The sequence below is a fragment of the Lupinus angustifolius genome, chromosome LG05 (assembly GCF_001865875.1).
Source record: "Lupinus angustifolius cultivar Tanjil chromosome LG05, LupAngTanjil_v1.0, whole genome shotgun sequence".
Taxonomy (NCBI): domain Eukaryota; kingdom Viridiplantae; phylum Streptophyta; class Magnoliopsida; order Fabales; family Fabaceae; genus Lupinus; species Lupinus angustifolius.
This window is the reverse complement of record NC_032013.1, coordinates 26,054,919-26,080,359: the sequence shown is the minus strand read 5'-3', so window position 1 is coordinate 26,080,359 and position 25,441 is coordinate 26,054,919. Positions and strand designations below refer to the sequence as shown.

The following is a 25,441-nucleotide window of genomic DNA, read 5'->3' as shown; positions in this document are numbered from 1 at the left end:
AAGATCTAACTTTAAAGAGATATATAGTAATATACTACTCATAAACTCGGATCGGTCAATATCTCGGTCAGGGTATTGGGTTAATGAGTCACTCGTTACAATAATCGAATTCTATTTATATAACAAGGACAGAAAAGGTATTGGCATCCATGTAATATTCTAATACACTTACCTCTGTTTATTCTCCTTCTTGCATTCTAAGGTATAACACTTGATGGCTGAAGAAAAATAAATGGTGTTCTATGTTTAGCTTACTCGTTTTTTGTGCCAAAAATTGAAAGGCTACTAACGAAAGGACCCCAAAAAATATATTTCGAAATATTATTGTCTCCTTGTTTCGTACAAAATAGAAATAAATGCATGCCCTACAAGTTTAGTGAAGACTAGAATCATACCTATTTTTGGAAAAAAATTCAGTGCTCTAAGATTTTGAGATTTTGAACAAAATCCAAAGACACGTCTTCGATTCAATCTAATGCTTACGCATATTGTATTTCCTTTCAATCTTGTCACAACTTGTTTAATTAGATAATTATTTCTATTATTTCATCATCAACTATTGAATATTGCATTTAATCCGGTAAAACTTTAATTTTATTTTAACCTACTTATAGGACTTAAGTATATGAGAAGAGTAAAATTGTATCTCTTTTTTTTTTGCGGCTTCACTCACCTATCAATATTCAGTAATGTACCTTAATTCAACCTATAAGTAGCCCTTTTCGTAACACAACTCTCAATAAAGCACCAATTGTTATGACTTAAACACATAAGGAGTGCCCAACCCAAAAAACTAGTCTATTAGATAGGAGAGCCTCATACCTTAAGTATCACATTAAGTTTGTTATTGCACTCAATGTGGGACTCCTAACACCTACCTTCTTGATTTGCATAAAACATAATCCAAATTAAAGACACACACGAGGAAGCATATATAGTACATAACAACTAGCTAGCTATAAATTCATCCATTTTCATACTAGTAGTATAGTAGTGGCTTTAGTCTCAAAATCAGGAGAAAGATTTCCCATCAAGGTTAGTGCTACTCCTACTACTACATTATCTTAGATATCTACATGAACATTTTTATAACTTGTTGGTTTTTTATGTTGTGCATGCAAGGTGACAAGTTATGGAAGACAAAAACAAAAACCTATTGGCATCACAAGACTTGGCCACTAACTTAACAGCACTTGTTGTAGATGACAATATTATAAACCGAAAGATTCATCAAAAGTTGTTGAAGAATGCTGGACTCAAAAATCAAGGAGTTGGAAATGGTAAAGAAGCAGTAGATATTCATTGCTATGGACAAAGCTTTGACCTAATTCTCATGGACATGGATATGCCCATAATGAATGGCATTGAGGTAATTTATTAATTATTTTCCTTTTGATTTTTTGTTCAGTGGGTATTGTAGGAAAGATTTATAGATTTCCCTCTCTTTTAAGATTTAGGGTACAATTTCTTTCTCCATTGTATTTTTCCTTAATAATTTTTTAGTTACAATATAATGTTTTAAAATGCATGGATGGTTATATTTGTTAGGTGTATATATAAGTGTGAAGCCTAATATTGGATATGCGGATAGCAGTGAAAGAGTTTATAAGTAGAAAATATCTATGGAAGTAATATCTTAAGGTTTTGGTTCAAAACATTTTTTTTATTGGCAATTGTTAGTATTTGTTGTGGGTGAAACTCGAACCTTCAACTTCCTTTACTCATATCATTCACTATAACCATTAAATCACCTTATAACTCCTCTTTTTTTGTTGATGAGATTCGAACTCGCAACCTCTTGCATTAGTTCCTTAGGTCCTTCATCCTCAACATCAGATCACTTTATGACTCAAGACATGATATATCACTTATAACTTTTTACTCTTTCAATACGCCGATAACGATAAAACTCTCTTATGGTTAGAAGCTAGGAAAACACATCCCATGCAACAATCACGAAGGGATTCCAAAAATAATAAGATCGCCGTCTTCTTTTTATGCTTTCAATCCACAATATAAAACCTTAATACAAATAATAGTATAATAAGTTGAAATCCCTATCTTTCTAAATTTGGTTTACTACATTGTTTTTCATGGAAGAATCATGAAAAGAATATGATACCATGATAAATATTTATTTGTTTGTTAAAATGCATGTGTATAATAATGAGAATATAATCTTATTGTATGTTTATATGTAGGCAACAAAGAAACTACGTTCAATGGGAATTTGTAGTATGATAGTTGGTGTGTCATCACGTTCTATGGAATCAGAAATACAACAATTTATGGAAGCAGGACTTGATGATTACCAAGTCAAACCCTTAACAATAACTAAGCTTAGTTCAATTCTTCATAAGATCAAACACTAACTTTACTTTCAAGTGAAAATTCAACCGTGTAATATAATAATGGGTGCAACAAAAAGTGATTATATTAGTAAGGTTGAGAATCGGCTGTCTCCAAACATGTTCCAAAGCATGTTTCAAACCAATCATAATGAAGTAAAAATAGATAAAATTATGAATGGTTAAATTTTTTAATTGATATAACATATTGTGATTGGTTTAAGGCGGACTTTAAAGTATGTTTGAGAATAGCCGATCTTTATCCATATTAGCAACCTTGTAATTCAGCTTCACATAAAAAAAAGGGTTAGATATGTTTGTTTGGCTTCAAATTCTAATGTGGTGTGGATTTTGGATATAGCTACTTTTATTCACTTTAGTTGTTTCTTTCCACCCTCCAATGTACTGAAGTTAAAATAGAAAGTTTAGCCATAAAAAAATCTCTGCATAGATACATTGCTATATGAGTCCGGTCCAATCATTTTTGTATATGAATTTTTTTATTAAAAGATATAAAACTCACTTTTTAACATATTTTAATGTTCAATTATTATTTTTATTTTAGTTGGGAATATTTTAAACAAAAAAATTAAGAATTTAATATTTATGAATTGTTAATATAATAAAGTTTTCAATTATATATATTATCTATCATTATACCAATTTAATCCTTAAGAACATAAAAATAATGTCAAAATTTTCAAGGTCAGAGTTCTTTTTTAAATATACCTTGGTTAATAATTAAAATGTTGAGGGGTTTGGTAAAAATTTTATTGCATACAACTTTTGTGATGTGACTAGAGATAATGTGATGTCGAAATGCCCATGAAAAAGTAAATAGTGATTGTTGTACAAATTAAATAAGTGATATAATAATAAATTTAAGAAAAAAAGAAAAAAACTTGTTAATAAGGTTCGACCAATTAAGCTTACATCACAAGAGTGTTGAACAGTTATTAATATATTATTAGAAAATAATTATGCAAGCATTAACACATTCATATACAAGTTTCATTAGATATTCTAATTGATGTTTATAATTGGTGTATATTATAACAAGAAATTGAGTCTAATATATAACAATGATTTCTCTCTTCCATTCCAATATTAGACAACGTGAAACTTTATAGAATAATATATTTTAAACATATTCAACAATCTTAGACTTGATTGAAATAAATGAATATATCACTCATTAGGAAATCTACAAAATGGTCTTCACCTTAACGAATCTCTGACTCCACTTTACTAAACGTCTAACTCTCTAATAATCCTTTCATATAAGAGCATGCTCCCATTCAGCATAAGTCTTTTTGAGCATGTTCCCATTCAGGAATATCTTTAGTTGTACAAAAAAATATCTTTCAAATACCAGAGAGTATTGAATTTGTTGTTAGTACTAATTAGTGTGGATTTTGTTTAATGTCCTTTTGATTCTAAGAGCAAGTTCTTTATTTTAAATGGAGAAGATCTTGAAAACTTATTATATTCTACACCCAAAAAAAAACTATCAATAATAGGTACTATTTGTTTATTTTCTTTTTATATACTTCTCATACATCTTTAATAATATTACTTTTTGCTGATAAAAATGTTACCATTTGTTTGTTGGATTTCACATAGGTTAACATATTATTTTTAAAAAGCGTTTCTTCAATATGTTTCCTTTAAAAATAATATGATAAACTATACTATATGTTAATTATTTATAATGCTGTACTAGGTTAAAGTACAGTATCAGAATCGATGATAGTGGAAAATCTTACATATTTGAATGTGAGCCACAAAACTTAAGCACGCTCCGTACACTATCACAACCGATCAATAGTGGAAAGTTTCCCATTAATGTGAGCCACTAGTCTTAAAAATCTAGGACAAGATTCTCTCGACAAGTGCAAAAAGACAGAAAAAGAATCTTACAAGGGTATAGTACACCGGATTGAGATTACATGTCTTGAACGATGTTTAATTCTATGTCCTAAACCAATCAAATTGTGATTTTTGTTGTTTTTGAATTTTTAAAAATTTATTTTATTCATGTGACAAAATATAATAGGTTTGGGACCTAGAATGTGACTTGGTCGGGACAGAGAATGTGAAAATTGAGTAATATTACTAGTAGATAAGGTATTTTAGGAGATGATTGTGCCTTAATTTTTTTCCTTATTCTTAGTGTTATTAAATAAATTATGATAATAATCAGTATGACTTTTTGAAATAATTTAATCAAAATATATTAGTTTATATGGGTAATCTATGCATTCAATTTTAATATATGTGTATTGTGTTAAAGTAACATTTAATGAAATAAAAAGCGTACATTTCTAAAATAATTATTTCAGATAAAAAAATAAGTAATATTGGCAATGTCATTGTCATTTTTAAGCTTTAAAGTTTAAAGTGAGAGTTTTAGTTAAAGGTTTAAATGAAATGGTCCAACTCAAACACTTAAGATGGATTAATGGAAAAAATGTCCAACCCTTCTCATTTATTGGTGAGTTGAAGAAAATATCAAGTTTTTGGTCAAAATATGGTATTATGTCATTTATATGCTTATTTCACTTAGAATATAGAAGAATGCTACAAATCATGGATGAAATTCTCCCAATAAGTGGTATCAGAGTCGATGATTCGACGACACAATCAAGAAATATTGAAATGATGGGTGGTCGATGTATCCATGTGAGATTCTTGTGTCGAAAGTCTTATGACGAGAGATCAATGTGACATGTTTGTTAATGATAATCCAACTGCACCATTAGTAGATAGAGAGCTAAACTGTGATGTATTCAGAGATAATGTATTCCAACTATGAATAAAGAAGACTCGCGTTGGATAAAAGTTGATAAGTTAAATAACATATAAGTGAATAGACTTGTAGACCTTATGCATTAAGGTTTTGAATCAAAATATGATGTCAAATCTAATTATATGTTTCTTTCACTTAACCCTTAAAAGAATACTATATATACATATTGATAATGTATGAGTTTTGTACATTATTGTGACATCATTTATTTATATTACTAACAATATATAGATAATAAATTTTAGATTAAATCTTATTACTAACAATATATGAAGAGATTCCTAAGAATATGGTGATGATTAGACTTTGAAAAGTAATATCTTCAAACTAGTAGTAATTTTTTATGTGATTGAAATTGATGATGTAATACTAATGTTTGGACTCCAACACAACAATTCATGGTTTCTTGCCTCATTAGCATGTACGGTAGAATCTTTTCCCATCCTTCCCAAATAGTATCCAATTGGTTGAACACTTATCTTTATAAGTTATTTTACAAGTATATTTTATGGTTCTCAAATCTTTCATTCCATTCTAACTAGCCTCAATGATTATTGAGGTGTTTCGTTACTATGGATATAGGAAGAGCAAAGAGTGAGAAATGTTCCATTGGTTTTTTTCGAAGATTTCACTTATATTGTTATATTATTAAATTACTATAAAATCTATACACTAATAGTATAAAGATTTATACACATGCATTTAATCATTTATCATTCATTTGAATTACATTTTTTGAAAAGTCAACAATAATTAAACATCAATGATGGATGATACAATAAAAATGTATAAAATTTATACACTGCCAGTGTATACATCTTTTTCTCTTATTAAATATAGAACTTTATATTTGAATATATTAAACAATCTTTTTTTTCAAATGTGAGTACTATACTTATTGTTTCGTTCCCCTTAGATTTACAATTTTTAAGCTAATAATCAACTTTGATATCACTTATTGATCCTCTTGTTCAACATAAGATTTCTTATTTGAAAATACCCAACAAAATTACATTAAACTTCACCTAAAAAATTACTCAATTAAGTTGAACTTAAATTACACTGCACCTAAAAAATATCTAAATTAAAGCATTGGATACAATAAAACTTTCTTATATTTAAATGGATGCGATAGATGAGAACACATGTCAAGAAAATAGTAGCAGAAAGGTGTGAAAAGGACAAATAATATATAATTAAGAAAGGGATGAAACGAAAAGTGAATATAGATTCACTTAATCTAAGAGTACAATTTTTAAATTTACTATTCATCATAACTATTAATTCTATGAACATATAGTAGTTTAAATTTATTCATAAATTTAAATTATTAGATTTCTCTAGAATTGATAATAAGATAAAGAGTAAGTTTGAGTAAATGAATACTCGAAACCTTCAAAATCATTTTGGTCCTTTAGCTTAGGTTTGCATTATTCGAGAGAGACATGTTTATCTCTATATCTGTCTCTGGGTTTATGTGATCGTGCCTCTTCTCTTCTTTCATTAGCCAAACAAGCACACTATGTAATTTCATTTTCCCCTCCTCTACACCATTTTCTAATGCTACAAATTGCATTCAATTTAAGTTTTTACGAGTTGAGTTTCGGAAGAAAAAAGAAAAACCTGAAGTATACTAGTGAAGTGGCTGCTTTCATTTCCGTTCATTCCAAAACTTAACTCGTAAATAAGAGACGATAATTGTTATGATGATACATTGTAGTATGATACTATGTTATCTTGTGTTATTTATTTCTTAAAGTGTTGGTAAAATTTGAAACAGGGGAGACGAAGATATAATGGAACTGCTATGGCAAAACGGTGAAGTTGTGATGCAGAGTCAGAGTCATCGACCTATGAGAAAACCGCCACCGCTTCCGCCGTCCAGAATCTCCGGTGGTGCAATTCCTGCCGGCACATCAATTCGACCTGAAGCTGTGAACTACAATAATACTCAAAATCTGTTCATGCAAGAAGATGGGATAACTTCATGGCTTCATTATCCAATGGATGATCCTCCATTGGATCAAACGTTCTGCACCGATTTACTCTACGCGCCGCCGCCAACGGTTAACGCTAATAACCACAAGGATGATAACAACAACAGCATTGCAATGCAGAAATTTGGTCGAAATTCTCAGTTGACGGAGCTCCGGAAGTGTCAGAAATCGGTAGCTTCTCGTCCTCCGATTCCACCGCCGAGGAGGACGGAGCAGGCGGCGCCTGCAAATACATCGAACTTCTCGAAGCACAATGCTATTACAGAGCCAGGACCGTCATCTAGTTCGAGGAACATTGCAAGGGAATCAACTATGGTGGATTCGTGCGATACGCCTTTTTTGGCGGCGGAAGCAGCGGTTTCGAGATTCTCGGAGCAGACAGAAGGTGACGGCGGCCGTAAGAGCATGAGCGCCGCCACGACATCATCGCCAGGAGGTTCGAGTAGCAGCGGCGAAATAGATCGGAAATTGACGGCGGAAGATCGGAAACGGAAGGGGCGAGTGGAAGCGGTAGAATGGGAGAGTCAGAGCGAGGTGAGTGAGTTGACTCAGTTAATTAATTATGTCTTAAAGCATTCATTATTATTATTTATGGTTACTGATATAGTGACACATTCCCAATGTATGAATGCGTTGGATAAGGCTAACATGCGCAGGGGGTGACATGGCATGCTCTGCGTCATTGCATTGAAGATGAAACTGTTTTGGAACTCGGTGCAATGCGTTGTGGGCTGTGGAACTGCCGTCACTTTCTCTGACAACACTGTGCATGCCTCCTACGCCACCTGTGTGCTCATACATTTCAGATTTTTTAATTAAAAAAGTTTGATTTTTGTAAGAGATACTTATTGAGAGGATCATAAATCTCGAGAGATATTAGTTTTTTTGATAGTACAAAAAAATTAAAAAAGAGTATTCCTACTTTATTACTTCATTGAAGTAAGTCATTTATCATTTTATGTGCTAAAATTGCATGATTGGTTAAGAACTTATTTTCATTTAAGTTATCTGTTGTTTTTGTTAAATTATTACTAAGTTTTGACCATGGTGTGGAACAATAAATTTGACCCTTTCCAATATAATAGGTTCTAAACTATTTTGATAAGTTTTGAAATTTCCTAATTCCTATGTTATAGGATGATGTGGTGTATTTAGAGTTTGTTTTGGCAACACTATCAACTAGGTTATAAGCTAGATAACTATTTTATTTGATATAAAATGAATTATAGATGATCTTCGGTAAATGAGTTTATTCCAATAACTCTTATTTGATAAACTATTAACACAACTTTTGACCTATAAGCTTATCAGCTAAGAGTTTATAGCTATCAATCTTTTCAAATTTTCAGATATTTAATCATTTCCAATATATATATATATATACATTCATGTATATATTCTGCATTATCCTCTGCGAAAAAATGTGGAGTAGGCCCAGCCTTGGGCAACAAGTGCCACTGTTATAGATGTTTAGTGGTATAAGGTCTTGCAAGATTCCAGGATGACCTAAATTTAAATGTTCGATTCCTGAGAGTGACATTTATTGAATATTCGAAAATGATTATTTTTTCCTATAGAATAAAGAATAACCTTGCAATAAGAAAAAACTAATGATAACTGACTCATTTTAAATAAAAAATACATTATAAAATAAATAAAAAACCTAGATAATCATTTTAAACTTGAGATTATCTAGTTTCCATTTCTGGAAAACAGACATGCAGCAGATCAGTAGTTAAATATAAATTGGTTGTATCTGGTTTTCTGCTAGGCAGCTCGGTGTAAAAGGTTGCTTTTTCTGCAATTTATTGACACTTCTATTATTTGCTTCTTCTATATTCTTATTTCCATTTGATTTGCTTCAAAAGGATGTTGATTTTGAATCTGCTGAAGCCAAAAAACAAATTCGTGGATCATCTACAAAGAGATCCCGTGCTGCAGAGGTCCATAATCTCTCTGAGAGGGTCTGTTTTCTGTACATACATTTCTTTATCGAGTTCACATATTTCATACTCTTTTTCTTATAATATGAAAGTTCTCACTTTGCATTGTGTGTTTGAGTGCAGAAGCGTCGTGATCGGATTAATGAAAAGATGAGAGCTCTGCAAGAACTTATACCACGTTGTAACAAGGTAAGCAAGCTTTTTAAATTTCGCAGTAGTTTATTTCTTGAGCTATGGGGCAAGAGTTTAGGTTTTATTTTCTTCCTCATTGTTGTTTGACTTGTTTCTGATTTTGGGTCCTACTCTGAATTCATAGTCTGACAAAGCTTCAATGCTGGATGACGCAATTGAATACTTGAAGTCACTGCAGTTACAAGTGCAGGTAGGCTCTTCATTTTTTTCGTGTTTCCATGTGGTCGTGGATTGTAGAGGCAGATTTAACTTATTTTCTCAGTTCATTTCTTTAAAAAAATATGTTTTAATAAGCATGCATCAAATTTTAGTGGTGAAACATTGAATGAAGTCTACCCATGTATTACAGTTGTCTTCTTTGTATTGTATACTATATAGTATAGGTTACAAATACATAGATGATTTGATATTTTCCATAACATTATTTACATTCCACGACCATATTATAATTCATATAATAATCCCAAACTAGTGGGATTAAGGCTTGATTGTTGTTGTTGTGGTCATATATTTCTGACAATAACAGAGGGTGCAACTTGTACATGCAGATGATGTCCATGGGATGTGGCATGGTACCTATGATGTTTGCTGGAATGCATCCATATATGCCAGCAATGGCAATGGGAATGGGTATGGGTATGGACATGGGAATGAACAGACCAGTAATGCCATTTCCTAATGTGTTAGCCGGTTCGGCATTGCCAGCAGCAACTGCAGCTGCTCATTTGGGACCAAGGTTTCCTATGCCTCCTTTCCATATGCCTCATGTTCCTGCACCTGATTCATCTCAAATGCAAGCAACAAATCAGTCAGATAATAGTATGCTCAACTCAGTTGGCACACCTGTTCTAAATCAGTCATGTATCCCAAACTTCAATAGTCCTTATCAATACCTTGGCCCCCACCAGATGCAGTTTCAATTAATGCAGGTATTTTGTTTTCTAATGTTATTACTTGCACCATTATATAAATATTATCTTACCTTGGTGCATCTTGTAACAACACCCACCTAGCATCATCTTCAGTGGGAAGTGTGCTGGTTTGCATGGCAGTATAGCACATAAAAGACAGAACAAACTTTTTTACATTAACATTGCATAAAAATTGCTATTTTCTGTTCATGATAGTCAGCCATTGAATCTTGATTTTTCTCTTAACACCCTTTTGACACGGAGGAATTTTTTTCTCAGAAATCTAACTCAAGTTTTGCGATGTCTTATTCCGTTTTCTGATTATGCATAAAGATGTGAAAGTTTATGTAGCCTATTTCAATGTGTAGAATCAGGCAATGAACCAGCTAAATGTTAACAAGCCAAGTACCAGTAGGGCCCCTGAGAATCCAGAACATCATCAGTCAGGTGAATTGCTTTAAATTTTTGTTGTTGGTAATTTGCTTTAATATTTGTATTCTACAATATATGATTTGTTTTGGTGGGATTTGTTGTACAGTATGGGTCTTCAATGATATAAAATTCCTGCTCATTAACTTCCAGATCTAGTTGTTTTACTAAGTCAAAAGAAGTATACTATTTTTTCAAAACCAATTGCACTGCACTTGCCTTCAAATCAATGTGTTATAAATCATTGTTCTTCACATTTTTATGTGTACTATCATTTTATTGCTTGGAAATGTGGCTATCTAAGTGTTTCATTTTCCCCCTATATGATTGGTGTTCATCCGAAAAATGATTGTTTGATAGTTGCAATCAAGGACTGACTATACAAATAGTGCTTCATATCACTTATATCTGTTACCACTAGATCTTACAATTGATTAATCAAACGGTGCTTCATAGTATTGTATAAATGTTACCACTTGCTCTCACAATAGCAGTGCATTGAAAGCATGAATGCTTCATTAACTGTGTGTGGTTGTTTGCTATGCAGGTTAGATTTACCGGCTTTACCGGCACCTACGCAAAATCTGCCAAGTTTTGTAGGTAAGAGAACGAACATTTTAGCAGTTCTCAGTAGTAAGTTATATGCAGCTAACGTAGTAACATGTAAGTTGTTGTTACTCAGATTCTTACTTTCCTCCTCTCTAGATTTAGATCCTCATGGCAATATCCCTAAAGTGAGTGAGTAAAATGCTTGGGGATATTCACCCTTAGATCATTGAACGGATTATAATCATAATGTACTTCATCAAATTAAGGGTAAGAACATTTTTCTTTCTCACTTTAGAGACAATTTCACTATATTAGAGATTCTTTGATATAAAGATGGCACTACAATAAATGTATGTCTATCCCCCACCAAACATAGTGGTGTGTTTTTGGAAGCTTCCTACCTTTTTTTTTATCAGAGACTAGCTTCATATTTTTTTTCTGTTACTCTTTCTTGCTATTTTCAAGTATGAAGTAACAAATTGGATACGAGGGATAGGTGTAAGAGTTTATAAGAGAAAAAGACTCAGAACTATAAAATTCTTCAATACAAATTTTCTAGCAACGGATAATTTATGTAATACATGTTTACTCTTTAAGTAATGTTTGGTGTTGAGAATTAAGCAGAAAATTTCTGCACAAAAAAAAACCCTACCCACTTATCCTATAAATAATTTTCAGCCCAAATAGGATTCCTCCATATAAAAACACATGACTAGACGTTACAAAATTTCTACTTCGGAGATTTTAACGTACTAGTAGTGTTATGTACTAATTAGCATAAAAAATAGTAATAATTTAACTAGCTTCCTATTCGATTATTGATTCTTCCCGAATGTGACAGTTGGCTTTAAAATATGTAAAATCAAAGGGGAAAAAATCAGCTCACGCTGTTACCAAAGTCAATAAAATTGTTTAATCTCTCCCCAACGCGCTTATATCATACATAGATTATTATTTGTTGGAAATTAACAATTACAATAACAAATGTTGGTCGGTTTGATTTCCAATATTTCCTATTAATGTAGGTAGACTTAACTCTAAGTTTAAGGGATGATTATTACAGATACAAACAATGACACCACTCTATGAAACATCATTAAATGACAGCCTAGGTACCTTAAACACACCGAATCCCCTTAATTTAAGAAGATCTTCATTTTCTTCATTCATTGGAACCTCGTTACACAAAGCTGCTTTGCTTGGACAATTGGAGTTTTGTGAGGTTGTTCTTGACATAAAACCAAGTTTGGCCATTGAAGTTGATTCTGAAGGACGTTGCCCTCTTCATCTTGCTTCCTTTGAAGGCCACATTAAGGTAGTGAAATCTCTTTTGTTTACAAACTCTGATGTTTGTTTTATTAGGGACAAAGATGGTAACCTTCCTATACACTTGGCTGTATCAAGAGGACACATTGGAGTCATTGAGGAATTGATCATTGCCAAGCCTGAATCTATTGGAATGATAACTAATGATGGTTCAGTTCTTCACTTGTGTGTTATGTATAACCATTTTGAGGCCTTGAATTTGTTACTGCAATTAGTGAGAGGAAGCCAACAACAGGTTCTAAATTTCAAAGACAAAGAGGGTAACACTGTTCTTCATTTAGCAGTGAGGCTTAGGCACATTAAGGTACTATATTTTACCATAAGTGATACCTTATGCAAAATTCTTGGGCAAAGTCTTCTTACTATATGGACTCAACTTAACATTTAGAATATATAAATTTGAAGTTTATAGATATATGGACTTTTTCTATGACCCAATTTATATGTATAGCAAATATTGAATGGTAAATTTGAAGTTTATCGATATTTATTTGTTTGATAAGGAAATTGAATGGTAACATTTTGGAGCTACTATAGGTAGTGATTGATGTATAGATAAAAGGGAAAGTAAGATGAAATTTGATTCCTTGTTTCCTTCTACACATTTCAGTAGAATCAAGATATCTTCTCTCTTTTCATCTCATATCTTATCCTATTTTTAATTTATTTATGATACACTAAACACAAAACAAAACTCATAATTTGTCTCATGTATTCTAACACATATTTCAAAAACTACTAGTAATTGAATTTCTAAAACTTTGCAGACAATAAAACACTTGCTTTCACTTCCTGAAATTAGAAAAGCAGCAAATACTTTGAACAAGGCAGGCCACACAGTTCTGGATATGTTGGATCTTAGTCAAAGAGATTTTATAAGTCTTATAATTGAACAAATTTTAATTGAAGTTGGAGCTCAAAGGTCTACAAATATAGCTATTACATACTCACAAAACATGGCTAATGAAGTAGAATCACATAGACAAAGTAGATGGAAAAGGTTGGAAAATTTCTGGTCAAAGTATCTACAATACCAAGGTAATTGGATAGAAGAGACAAGAGGTACATTGATGGTAGTGGCTACTGTGATAGCAACCATGACTTTTCAATCAGCATTGAACCCACCAGGTGGAGTTTGGCAAGAGAATACACAAAGTGGTGGGAACAAGTGCACTACTTATGGTATATGTGAAGCAGGTACTGCAGTTGTAGGTTATGTATGGTCAGAAGATTATATCAGATTTATGGCTTTCAACACAATATCATTCTATGCATCACTTAGTGTGGTATTGGTTCTCATCAATGGGTTTCCACTTAAGAATAAGGTCATAATGTGGATCTTGACCATTGTTATGACTATTGCAGTCACATTCATGTTTCTCACATACATGTGGGCATTAGGCTTGGTAACCCCTCATCATATTTATAGTAGACTTTATAAACTAGCCTATATTTGTGTTGGTGCTTGGGGTATAATACTTATAGTTATTGGTTTGATTCAAACAGCCCAATTAGTCTTCTGGATAAAGAATAGGCGCAAAAACTTCAATATTGGTCCAGAACAGGTGTAAATGTAATGCTGTATAGAAATAGAAGTCTGACATCGATTATTATATTAATAGTCCTATGTATAGAACTACTTGTATATTACTTTTCACGATCATAAATAAATAATATTGAAGTATTTACCGTAAGTGAGACTTGTATGGTTTGTTTCTTGCAAAGTTAACATCAAAGAACAGCCAAAGGTTGATCCAGCATATATGTTCAATGAATTAAAACCGAGTATCCCTCACTTTTTTTTGTAAGGAACTAATCTCTTTCGGGGTTCGTAACTACCTCTCCCAACAATGTCGTTCACAAGAATCGAACCCTCAACGTTGGAGATCCAATGAAGCCTTACACCGCTAGACCAGAAATGACTGCATTGGGTGGCTTCTACCTGACCATCCATAATTTCAGCCAAAAAAAACAAAAACAAAGCAAAAACATGCCATATTTGGACATGGATGGGCGAGTAGCAAAGAAGGACTTCTTCCCCTTTATGATTAGGATCATGGAAAATTTTCCCATTACATAAGCTCATAACCAACATTACCCAAGCAATTGTATCTAAAGTTAAAGCTCTAATTTCTCACCATAAAAATCAATAACATCTGTTCATTAGAACAAGAAGCAAAAAGACCATAATAAAAAAAGGAGGCTAGGGTAATTAAAGATGATAGGTCACATATACAGTCCTTCTGGCACCCCTTCTTTCTTCTTAAACATCACTTTATCCTTTGCCTTCTTAAAATCAGGATGTGTCACCTGAACAACACAGTACAATGAATGGGTTGTAAGCAAAAAACAGAGCATAAAAAAAAATTGATAGTTCAAAACCGCAATGGAGTACCCATAATATATTTCCAATGGCTCACATTGATTTAGCTAATAATTGAACAAAATATAGAAGGTGCTTCTAAGTTCTAACCTTCATCCGGCGTTCTCGTAAAGCAAGCAAGCCAGCTTCAGTACATATTGCTTTTATATCAGCTCCAGAGAACTCATCCTTAGTCATAACAAATTCCTCTAAGTTGACATCATCAGCTAATGTCATCCTTGATGTGTGTATCTGGAAAATGCGCCTTCTTGTTTTGATATCAGGAAGAGGAAATTCTATCTTCCTGTCAATTCGACCAGGTCGTAGCAAAGCTGGATCAAGACTTTCAATTTTGTTGGTAGCGAGAATCACTTTTACATCTCCTCTGGAATCAAAACCATCTAACTGGTTCAGCAATTCCAACATAGTCCTTTGAATTTCACGTTCTCCACCAGAGTGGGCATCATACCTGCAGAGCATATTCACAAGTAAGCTCATGAATGCATGAAAGAAGTAATAGCAAGAGATATGAGATAACACTCTTCTACCAGTCAACCATTCCCTCTACACCAAAATGAAGGGAAGTGGACAGAAAAGTTGTATTACCCATGGAATCCTAAAGTTGGAGTTCACAAACTTACCTCTTTGTACCAACTGCATCAATTTCATCAATGAAGACAATAGAAGGGGAAAGATCATCAGCAACTCGGAAAAGTTCCCTCACAAGTTTTGGACCGTCTCCCAAGTACTTCTGTATCAACTCACTTCCAACAACACGTAAGAATGTGGCTGATGTTGAATTTGCAACAGCCTGAAAGCAGACAGGCCTTTGTCTTAGACAAAACTGATTTTGTACATTTGCTTGTGTAGTACACCAAAAGCAATACAGCTTCAAAATGCAAGGTATTACTATTTAACTTGTCTTCAGAGTTAAATAATTAATAATTAATGATGTCTACCACATGTGCATGAAATGAACAGTTTGACATGAAATTTTCACATGCTTCTTTCATATCTAAATAATACTAGCACAACTAACTATCAATACATCACAAAACCACACCTAAAACACGGCACAGATAAAATCCACTTTCCAACATGCTTCTCCAGTAACAATATAATATTAGGCATATTTAAACTATATATATTCATCTTAAAGTCATCCATTCATGTGAAGTTCATCTCCCACATCCAATTAGAAACAATAACAAATCCACAGCACCTTTGCAAGCAATGTCTTGCCAGTTCCGGGTTCTCCATATAAAATGACACCCTTGGGAGGCTTGATACCAATGTCCTCATACAGTTCGGGGTGTGTCAAGGGCAGCTCAACTGCTTCTTTAATTTCCTGTATCTGGGCATCTAAACCACCAATGTCAGCATACGACTCCAAAGGAGCCTTCTCAACTTTCATGACAGAGACCATTGGGTCAACATCATCTTGAAGAAGCCCAACAACAGAAAGAACCTGCAAATTAACCATACATGATAAGAAAATCATTAAATGTACACCCTTTTACAATATCAACTATAAACAGACGGACAATTACACAAACATGAAAGAACAATATCGTCAATATCTGTGTCATGCTTGTTCCAGACATACGGTTAAAAAACATTTTACCCACAACTATCCCCACCCACTTTACAGAACAATTATAGTGTGGCATCAAACCCCTCCCATTAAGACTTCAACGGGATAGGAACACGTCCTTGTTTATGTCTTCTTTAGATTACTAGACAGTTTTCCATCACAGGCATAGACCCAACATTACTAATTAGAGAGCGGAAACCCACTTTCCAATCACTTTCAAACAGAAGGAGTATCCCAGTTTAGTGTAAAGAGGTGTGCTTCACTTTCCACCATCGCACATTCCTGATGTCAGGCAAGGAAGAAGTAATTTTCATCCCAAATTTTTCAATTTCCAATGTGTTTGTACTTCGTACAATTTCATTTACAAGGTGTTTGGAAGAGCTTATAGAGATCTTATTCGTGCTTATGATAATAACTTATTCAATAACCTTACCAAAACAGCTCAACCTTCATATAAGCTCTAGTGATTTTATCTCAAACAAGCTTATTCGATAGGCGCTTAATTAAGTTTTTAACCCCAAACAAGCTTATATAACATATCTAACCTTAACCAATCCAAACTAAAAACATAAAATCATTACCCTGTTTATTAAACCCTAAACCGAATATAACATCGCACATTTTAAATACACACAATCAAAACACATAAAATAAAACATGAGAAATCAGAATAGAAACCCTAACCTTATTGTGCATCAAAATAGCACAACCAGGCTCAAGTTGATCCTTATCAACAAAAGACAAAATCCCAACGTAATACTCAGGCCCCACCGACGATGAAACAATAGCATGATTCTCATCAATAAGCTCTTCTAAATTTCCCACACTCATTGGAGAGCCTCTAAGATCATCAACCTTAGATCTATCCTCTTCAGCTTTCTCCTCTTGCGGCTTCAACCGTTCCTGATTAGCCACAAACTCTTCTTCCATTAAGAGATAATCCTTGATTCTCTCCAGCTTCAGGAGTCGGAGTTTGCATTTCGATAGCGGCGTAACCGTTGGTAACCGCGCCGCCGCCTCGGGACCTTTCTGTTTGCGCTGTTTTCGGCCGACGCGAGCCGGTGGCGCAGCCGGTTCGAATTTCTTGTCCTTTTTGTCATTAGCGTCCGGTTTACGATCGCCTGAGAGACCTTTCCGGTTCAAACCGCCCGGTGTTCCTTGACCCATGGTTCTGAGAGGGTGCGGAAAATGGTGCTTGTTTTGTGAACAAGTTCAATTGTATCTATGATCAAAAAGTGGTTGTTTTTTTACCTCTTTTTATTGGGCCTATGGGCTTTTCATTCATAACTTATTTGACAAGTTACTTACGTCGTTTTGAGATGGTCCTATTCGATATTGGGCTAGGCAAATGGGTTATTCGTTCAAAAATTGAATTTTTAACCTAATATGAGTCACACTAGTTGGGTGGGCTTTTTTTATACTGATTAAGTCGACCCGTGACCTAATCGTGCTTTAGCGGTTTAGCCCACTCGGACCAACGCAAAATGGTTGGATGTTTATTGAAGTGAGTTAGTTTTCTGTTTAATGCTCCATTTGGTTGGAGGGAGGAAAGTTAGAAGAGAGAAATATGTAAGAAAGAAATGAGAAATAGAGTGAAGTTTTTGCGTTGTTTGATTGTACATAAAAGAAAAGAAAAAAGTGATTTTACTCTTTCTCTCTCATTTTCTCTTCACATTAGAGAAGAAACAATTTTGGTAGGCCACACTTCATTTTTTATTCTCTCCTCTTGAACTCTCTTCTCAACCAAAGTAGAGAGAGAAGATCTTTCTCTTCAATTTCTCTCATCTCCTCTGCCAAATGAAGGCTAAATATTCCATATTTCAAAAATAACATTAAAATACCCAGAAGGCATTAGTCAAGACCTTATTAAATCCCGAATAGGTCGAAATGTCAAATATTCAATTTTTGTTAGTGAAATAATCATATACCATACAAAGTGGAATAATTTATGATCCATGGAGGAATACTTTTGGTCTACCATTGGAGTCTAATCAAAATGGTAAGTTAGAAAGATTCATAAATTAGTGTTAAGCCCTTATGGTATCTATTTTTCTTTTGCTAAGATTGGACCAAGGAACTTACCTTCACAATGCATAGTGCAATTAGAAAAAAACAGGTGGTACAATTAGAAAACCATAAAATGAGACAAGTAGTTAGGTATAGTGCAATAATAAGGGTTGAAAAGAAAGTAGGTGAAGCTCATGTAGAATATTGAATTGGATCATTGAATTTGGTGCAACTATTACTAACTGCTCTTTAGTGCCTTGTCAGTTTCCCAGTACTGGAACTAGTAAATGTAACACGTACCCTGTTTCCATAATGGGTCATGTCCTTTTACACCTTCATTCAAAACAAATATCTACCAATCCTTTCTTTCATTTTTGTTATTACATTAATCACCCTTAATTATATCATACTTTATACTCAGTTAAAAGTAATGTTATATATTCCTATTAAATCTTCATAGTAATCTTCTTATCCACAATAAAGTAGCATATGTCATTTGTAAAACAATTATTAATAAATAAAGTATTATCTTAGCACATTTTTTTTGTAGTAGGGAGATATAATATTTTTCGTTTTGCTAAAATTAGTTGGATACATTTTTGAATAAAACCCCATAGATTGAACTATGTTCTCTGTTATGCTTTCAGAAATATGTTGCAAACGTAGTGGAAGGACCACCAAATAGACTTCGACTCGTGTTTGAGAAATGAGAGGGTGTGATCACACGTATCCCTCCCAAACAACACCTGCTACTACTGTTGTTGGATGATTAACGGAAAGACAAATACATGATTTTATATGTCATGTGTTTCCAATAACAAAAGTGTTATTATATATAAAATAGCAAAAATGTCTTACCGCATTATTGTTTATTTTATTTTTTATGGCAATTATCTCTCCATTAATGGAGAGGATCGTTACTCCATTTGATAGTGTATAGCTAAATTATGACACATAATAAAAACAAAATCTTAATGGTTCAAAATTTTAACTTTTTAAATTAAATATTTTAAAAAACTACTCTCTTTTACATTTTCAGAGAAACCATTTCTTGTATACAATATTCGTTTTCAAATGCAATTTTCCCCTTCTCTGTTTTACTGTTTAACAATTTTGTACATAAAAAATTGCACAACTTGTTCTGTGGGAAAATAAATAGGAGTGTTGATCTTTATTAAAAATGAAAATTGTAATAGCTTCAATCCTTGAAACCAATTAACCATAAACAAAACGAGACATGAAAATTCTAAAGAGCATGCACGTAGCTACTTCAAGATTAAACTCATATATTGATAACTTCGACTTCAAAAAGAAATTCCATAAAAGAACCACGTGAACATAATAAGCAAAGACTAAAAGACACGATACAATATATCTATATCAAAACCATGCACTGCTTCAACGATAAATAAGTACACGACATAAACCACACTACACTATTTTTTCTAACATCATTTTTTCAAACATACTTTATAAATCATTGATCATATATAGGTTGTTTCTAAAGTAAAAGCTTTTTAATTCAATGATATGATTATAAAGTATATATGAAAAGAGATGTTGAGAAAAAAAAGACCATGACTACTACAATAATTCAAATGAATAAACATCATAAAGCCATGCATGTGTTGATTAATTCATGGGAAAGGAAGAACACCGGAGCCACCACCAATGCCGGTTCCGGTACCGACACCGCCACCAAGTCCAGCACCACCAAGCCCACCAAACCCTGGACCACCACCACCAAACCCACCACCTATTCCAGCACCACCACCACCAAAAGGTAGTCCATTATCTCCGATTCCTGAATAGCCACCAATGCCACCAATGGTGACCACGTTCTTCTGGTCCTTCAAACCTGTTTCACTAGGCACATTTCTTGCACTTGTAGACAAAGCCATAGCAAGAAGCAACACCATTATACACCACTTAGCCATCTCTAGAAACTACTCTAAAAGTATGCACTAGCTAGGTTATTCAACTATCTCTATTTGTCTTTCTTAGTGTTTGGGGGACTCTCCTTTTTAAAGGGCAAAAAATAAACTAGGACAGGTAGAGGGTAGTTGAGCATGGTAAATGAAATTTAATGTGTCCGTGAAGAGCATTGCTCTCGAACAAAATCGCATATTCCGAAAAGTTATCGTGTCTCAAATTAATCATATTTGAACAAGTAACATACAAAAGTTATTTCATGTTTTTATGATTATTCTTTTTAATTACATATCAATCTTTAATTGGATTGAGACATCATTCAGACACCTAAAATGAGACAAGTGATAATCATCCATTGCTCTCATCCAATTTGGAATGGAGACACTCCTCAACTCCTCATTTCTGGCTCGATTTCTTGTATTGATCTAATGAGAAGATATTACTTAATTAAAAAGAAAAATTATAAAACTACAAAATAATATTTTGATAATACTCTGAAATAGGGACATGAGAATATAGTGATTTTGAGATACAGTACCTTTGCTCATTTGGTATACCAAATACTGTTAAGAACTAAATATAGCACAGTGTACTATATGTTTATGTTGCATATATGGTGTAGATACATAAGGCAACAAGCAATAAAATTATATAAAGAATTGTGTTCTATATAAAACCTAAAAAAAGAGATGTTGTGAGCTATCCCTTTGAATTTTGTTAGATATTTTAAAAATGACAGATTAAGATAAATTTATATATGGTAAGAGAGAAAATTGCCATTTGATTATTTGATCAAGATTAGTTACTCTTAGTTGCACCATATCTTATCCTTTAATATTGTTTGTAAAAGTAAGAAAAACAAAAGGTGTAAGTACACATGCTTAGTTGTTTACTATATGCCATAATATGCAATTGGAAGTTGGAACAGTTTCCTTAAAAGGTATTTCACTATGTCACTTCCTATGATAAATTGGAATGAGGATCCTCCATCTCAAAAACTTCTCGTCCTCATGTTTCAAGCCAATAATATCCCACCAAATGACATAAAAATGTTAATTTATATTTTTCTTAATTTTCTTTTCAATTATGTGTCAATTTTCTATTAGATTGGAACATAATGAGACACAAAAAAGTAGGACAGTTGATCCCCATTCGATAAATTTTGTCATTGAGTTGAACAAAAAAAACATCAGAAACAACAACAATAGACCCAAAATAATATAGAAACCCAAAGACCACAAAATGAAGCATAAGCTACTTACAAATCCAAAATGAAACAACAACCCATAGCCCAAACTTCCTTAGCAAAACAAATCAGGAATTCTCAAACAATATATAATATCTATACATTGTCGTGTCAAACTTTATATAAAATTATTATATTATTCATCATTCATTTGTATTACTTATATTTAAAACTCAATAATAATAAAATGAATAATGAATAATATATTAACAGTATAAAATTATCTTATATTATAAATCCATACATTTTTCTCTCCTTCTCAAATGAGATACTGACCCTAATATTCCATAACAGAAAATACACGAAACAAGTCAAAATGGACACTATGTATATAATCTTTACCACTAGTTTTTTTTGTTGAGAAATTTATCTTTACTTTGACTTAACAAGTTTTTTTGGATTTTTTAGCATAAAAAATTGAAAAGCTATAACAAAAATGTTTCTTTTACAACATGGGCTTTGTATAGGCCCACTACTGAATGACCCAATGAAGCTACTTACATATTTAAATGGTTCGGGTCAACCCGACCCGGTTACCAACCATGACCCACAAACACAACGGATCCACACGGTTCAGCTTCTCCTATTCTATCATGTTCTGTGTTTCATTTGACGAGTCGAAGAAGAAAAAAATAGCTCCTTTTTTTATTCGATAAATAAAAAACAAAAATGGGTTTTTTTGTGGGTAGAAATATATGGTTATAGATGATGGAGAATTGCATCATCTTCAGCTTTGAATGTTTTTTTTCCACCAATTTCTGATCCTTATTCTCAAAGGTACTCTTTTAAGAAGATCCCCTTTGATTTTCATTCTGTCTCTCTCTTTTTTCTAACCATCAATTTTTATTTATTTTTAAAAATATAATAATTTAGACGAATATTGTGTCATAATAAAAGATATACAGTTTTCATTTTATTCAAGATTCATGGAGATCCTTGGGTTTGTAGGGTTATATATTATTGTAGGGTTATATTATTTTATATAAAAAAAATACAAAATTTCTAGCTGGGTATTTTTTTGTTTAGGATTTGTGTAAAAAAAAATTGCAGTGGGTGTGTGAAAATTGTATGATCTGATTTATAAATTTAGGGTTTTTGATAGTAGGATTTGGTTCATGTTATGAAGATGTTGTCTATGAGGTTGTTTTGTTGAATTGTGTCATGGAATGCAAACATAAATTGAACCAAGTAGAAGCAATAAAATTCATCATTATCAATGGGTGATTCTCTTCTCACTGTTCTCTCAATGGAAAATCATCATCACCGTTCAACACTTTTGTCAATGGATTCAAGTGCATCTTCTCATGAGGAACTTGATTTGGAGATGAATACACAGATCATACTTTCGGGTCCACCGGATATCAATTTGCCCCTTTCCGCCGAACGCAGCCCACCGCCTCAGCCATGGAATCCTGATCCATGTGATATATTAGATGTTGGTCTTGGTACTCAGGGATATGGGACTGAAACCTTTCTCAACCTTCCGAAACCTGGTAAGAAATGCACGAAGCGAGTTGATAGCATATGGGGAGCGTGGTTTTTCTTCCAATTTTACTTTAAGCCCGTGTTGCATCACAAGTCCAAGTCGAAGGTTATCAAGGATATTAATGGTGTTTCCGGGTTTGATAAATCTGACCTTAAGCTTGATGTTTTCATGGTTCAGCACGACATGGAAAACATGTATATGTGGGTTTTCAAGGACAGGCCTGAAAACGCGTTGGGGAAGATGCAGCTGAGGAGTTACATGAATGGGCACTCTCGCCAAGGGGAGCGCCCCTTTCCGTTCAGCCCTGAGAAGGGCTTTGTTCGATCCCACAGGATGCAAAGGAAGCATTATAGAGGACTTTCAAACCCTCAATGTGTGCATGGCATTGAGGTGGTTTCATCACCCAATTTGATGGGTATCGATAAGGACGAACAGAAGAGGTGGATGGAACTCACTGGCCGAGATTTGAACTTCAAGATCCCTCCTGAAGCTAGTGATTTTAGTTCATGGAGAAACCTTCCGAACACTGATTTTGAGCTGGACCGACTGCCTCATCCAATTAAGTCTGTTCCTAATCCTCAGCCTCCTAAAAAACTGCTTAATGGGTCCGGGCTGAATCTGTCAACGCTTCCAGCTAACCATAGTAACGGTGACACCATTGATCTTTCTCCTGTCAGCAGCAAGAAGAGGAAGGACTTTTTCTTTTATGGTGGGAATGATGAAGAATGTTACTTGGCTGTTAATCCTCCTTCTGGTCGGATTCCAGAGATAGAAATGAACCTCACCGAGCCACACTGGTTGAATGACTTTGGCGGCATGATGAAGAATGTTAGTGGACCCGTCACAGCTGCAAAAACTATCTATGAGGATGAACTAGGTTACTTGATTATTATCAGTCTTCCATGTGTGGATCTTCCAAGCGTGAAAGTCTCTTGGAGGAACACTCTCACTCATGGTATCATAAAAGTTTCTTGTGTGAGCACATCTGGGAAACCATTTATCAAGAGACATGACAGGACATTCAAGCTTACCGATCCCTCACCAGAGCACTGTCCTCCCGGTGAATTTGTTCGTGAAATCCCTCTTTCAACTCGAATTCCTGAAGATGCAAATATAGAAGCATACTATGATGGACCAGGATCTGTGCTCGAGATCATGGTTCCAAAACTTCGCGAGGGATCTGAAGAGCACGAAGTTCGTGTCTGTCTTCGCCCACACCTTGGAGGGAATGATCTTAATGTTGACTTGAGTTAGGCACACATTCAGTTATTGGTGTTACAGGCATGGACCATAAATCATTGTTTTTACTAACTTTGTACCTGTGAAATTTATAATGCAGAAGTGCTTCTCACAATCATCTCAGTTTTTTTTCCCATACTAATTGTGATGTTTTTTGGGTTCATGCAGCATCTATTAGCTTTTGATTGTAATCATTTATCTTTGAACATTAATTCCTAATCAAATATGAAATCAATAGATTTTACCCTTTGGATTTACTTGACTACTATTTAATGAATATCATCCCTTCCTTTGCTTCCTGAGTTTTGGATTTACTTGATTGATATTCAACGAAGAGCATCTCGGTTTTTCGAGTTAATGATGGAGAGTTCTAGATGAAGATTAAGCACTTGCCATGTTAAGTATTTGAAGTTATGTATATAATGTGTTATCACATTTCAACAATTTTGTTATTGTGATCCTTGCTTATACTAGAATCTGTTGTGTCCATGAGAGGGTCCAATTAAACTGCACCTTTACATTAGCACATGTATCACCTTGCAAATTCAGTTTGGTGAGAGTGTAATGCTACAAAGTATGAGTTATTTGAGATTTGTATTTATTTTTAATAACATATTCCAGTGTTTAACTTTCTCATATAGCAAACTGTTTTTTCCCCCTTCATTTGTTTGCATTAGAAGGCTTTTCCTTTCAGTCTATGTTGCCTCCATAGCTTTTCTGATGCATGGGCATATAGCTATTGTTTTGTTTCATTTTCATAAAGGAGGTTCAAGATATATATCATGCAGGATATGGAATAATAAACATGTTTGAAGCAACAAAAAAATGATATGTCAAGGCAAATGAAATTTAAGATGGAGATAGAAAACTGAGTTTACCATTGTAACGGGAACACATTTTCTGTTCCATAATGAGTGACACCCCATATGCTATAAACTATGATTGGTCAAAAAAAATACTTTAAAAATAAATTTCAACTTAGATATATTATTTTCAATCAATCATAAGGTCGCATTCATTGTGGGATAGCAGATGTGCACCTCATTGTACCCAAAAAAGGACTAGGCAGAG

At 33.5% G+C, this 25,441-nt stretch overlaps 6 protein-coding genes across 8 annotated transcripts; 4 read left to right on the top strand and 2 right to left on the bottom strand.

The window, feature by feature from the left end:
* Positions 980–2,426, top strand: LOC109348432 (two-component response regulator ARR22-like). Its single transcript, XM_019588867.1, has 3 exons — positions 980–1,035; positions 1,123–1,369; positions 2,202–2,426. The coding sequence occupies exons 2-3, from the start codon at positions 1,133–1,135 to the stop codon at positions 2,370–2,372; spliced, it is 408 nt and encodes a 135-aa protein (XP_019444412.1). The 5' UTR covers positions 980–1,035; positions 1,123–1,132; the 3' UTR covers positions 2,373–2,426.
* Positions 6,583–12,304, top strand: LOC109348430 (transcription factor PIF1-like). 3 transcript variants are annotated; one of them, XM_019588865.1, is made up of 10 exons: positions 6,583–6,681; positions 6,938–7,474; positions 7,592–7,688; positions 9,023–9,118; positions 9,221–9,286; positions 9,414–9,479; positions 9,838–10,218; positions 10,569–10,647; positions 11,177–11,229; positions 12,286–12,304. In XM_019588865.1, coding segments are annotated over exons 1-9 (1,329 nt in total). In that variant the 5' UTR covers positions 6,583–6,679; the 3' UTR covers positions 11,182–11,229; positions 12,286–12,304. The 3 variants fall into 3 exon arrangements, with proteins under 3 accessions (XP_019444410.1, XP_019444411.1, XP_019444409.1); XM_019588866.1 differs by lacking the exon at positions 12,286–12,304 and having other exon boundaries at positions 6,938–7,377; positions 7,432–7,474; positions 11,177–11,565; XM_019588864.1 differs by lacking the exon at positions 12,286–12,304 and having other exon boundaries at positions 11,177–11,566.
* LOC109348428 (ankyrin repeat-containing protein At5g02620-like) lies at positions 11,706–14,117 on the top strand. Its single transcript, XM_019588862.1, has 2 exons — positions 11,706–12,808; positions 13,272–14,117. The coding sequence occupies exons 1-2, from the start codon at positions 12,251–12,253 to the stop codon at positions 14,073–14,075; spliced, it is 1,362 nt and encodes a 453-aa protein (XP_019444407.1). The 5' UTR covers positions 11,706–12,250; the 3' UTR covers positions 14,076–14,117.
* LOC109348429 (26S proteasome regulatory subunit 4 homolog A-like) lies at positions 14,521–17,663 on the bottom strand. The gene is made up of 5 exons (XM_019588863.1): positions 17,145–17,663; positions 16,089–16,334; positions 15,508–15,677; positions 14,978–15,335; positions 14,521–14,814 (listed from the first exon to the last, which is right to left on the bottom strand). The coding sequence occupies exons 1-5, from the start codon at positions 17,625–17,627 to the stop codon at positions 14,731–14,733; spliced, it is 1,341 nt and encodes a 446-aa protein (XP_019444408.1). The 5' UTR covers positions 17,628–17,663; the 3' UTR covers positions 14,521–14,730.
* LOC109348426 (glycine-rich protein 5) lies at positions 19,769–20,491 on the bottom strand. Its single transcript, XM_019588859.1, has one exon. The coding sequence runs from the start codon at positions 20,402–20,404 to the stop codon at positions 20,105–20,107; it is 300 nt and encodes a 99-aa protein (XP_019444404.1). The 5' UTR covers positions 20,405–20,491; the 3' UTR covers positions 19,769–20,104.
* LOC109348424 lies at positions 22,623–24,627 on the top strand. The gene has a single exon (XM_019588856.1). It carries the CDS (start codon positions 22,862–22,864, stop codon positions 24,383–24,385), a length of 1,524 nt encoding a protein of 507 aa, XP_019444401.1. The 5' UTR covers positions 22,623–22,861; the 3' UTR covers positions 24,386–24,627.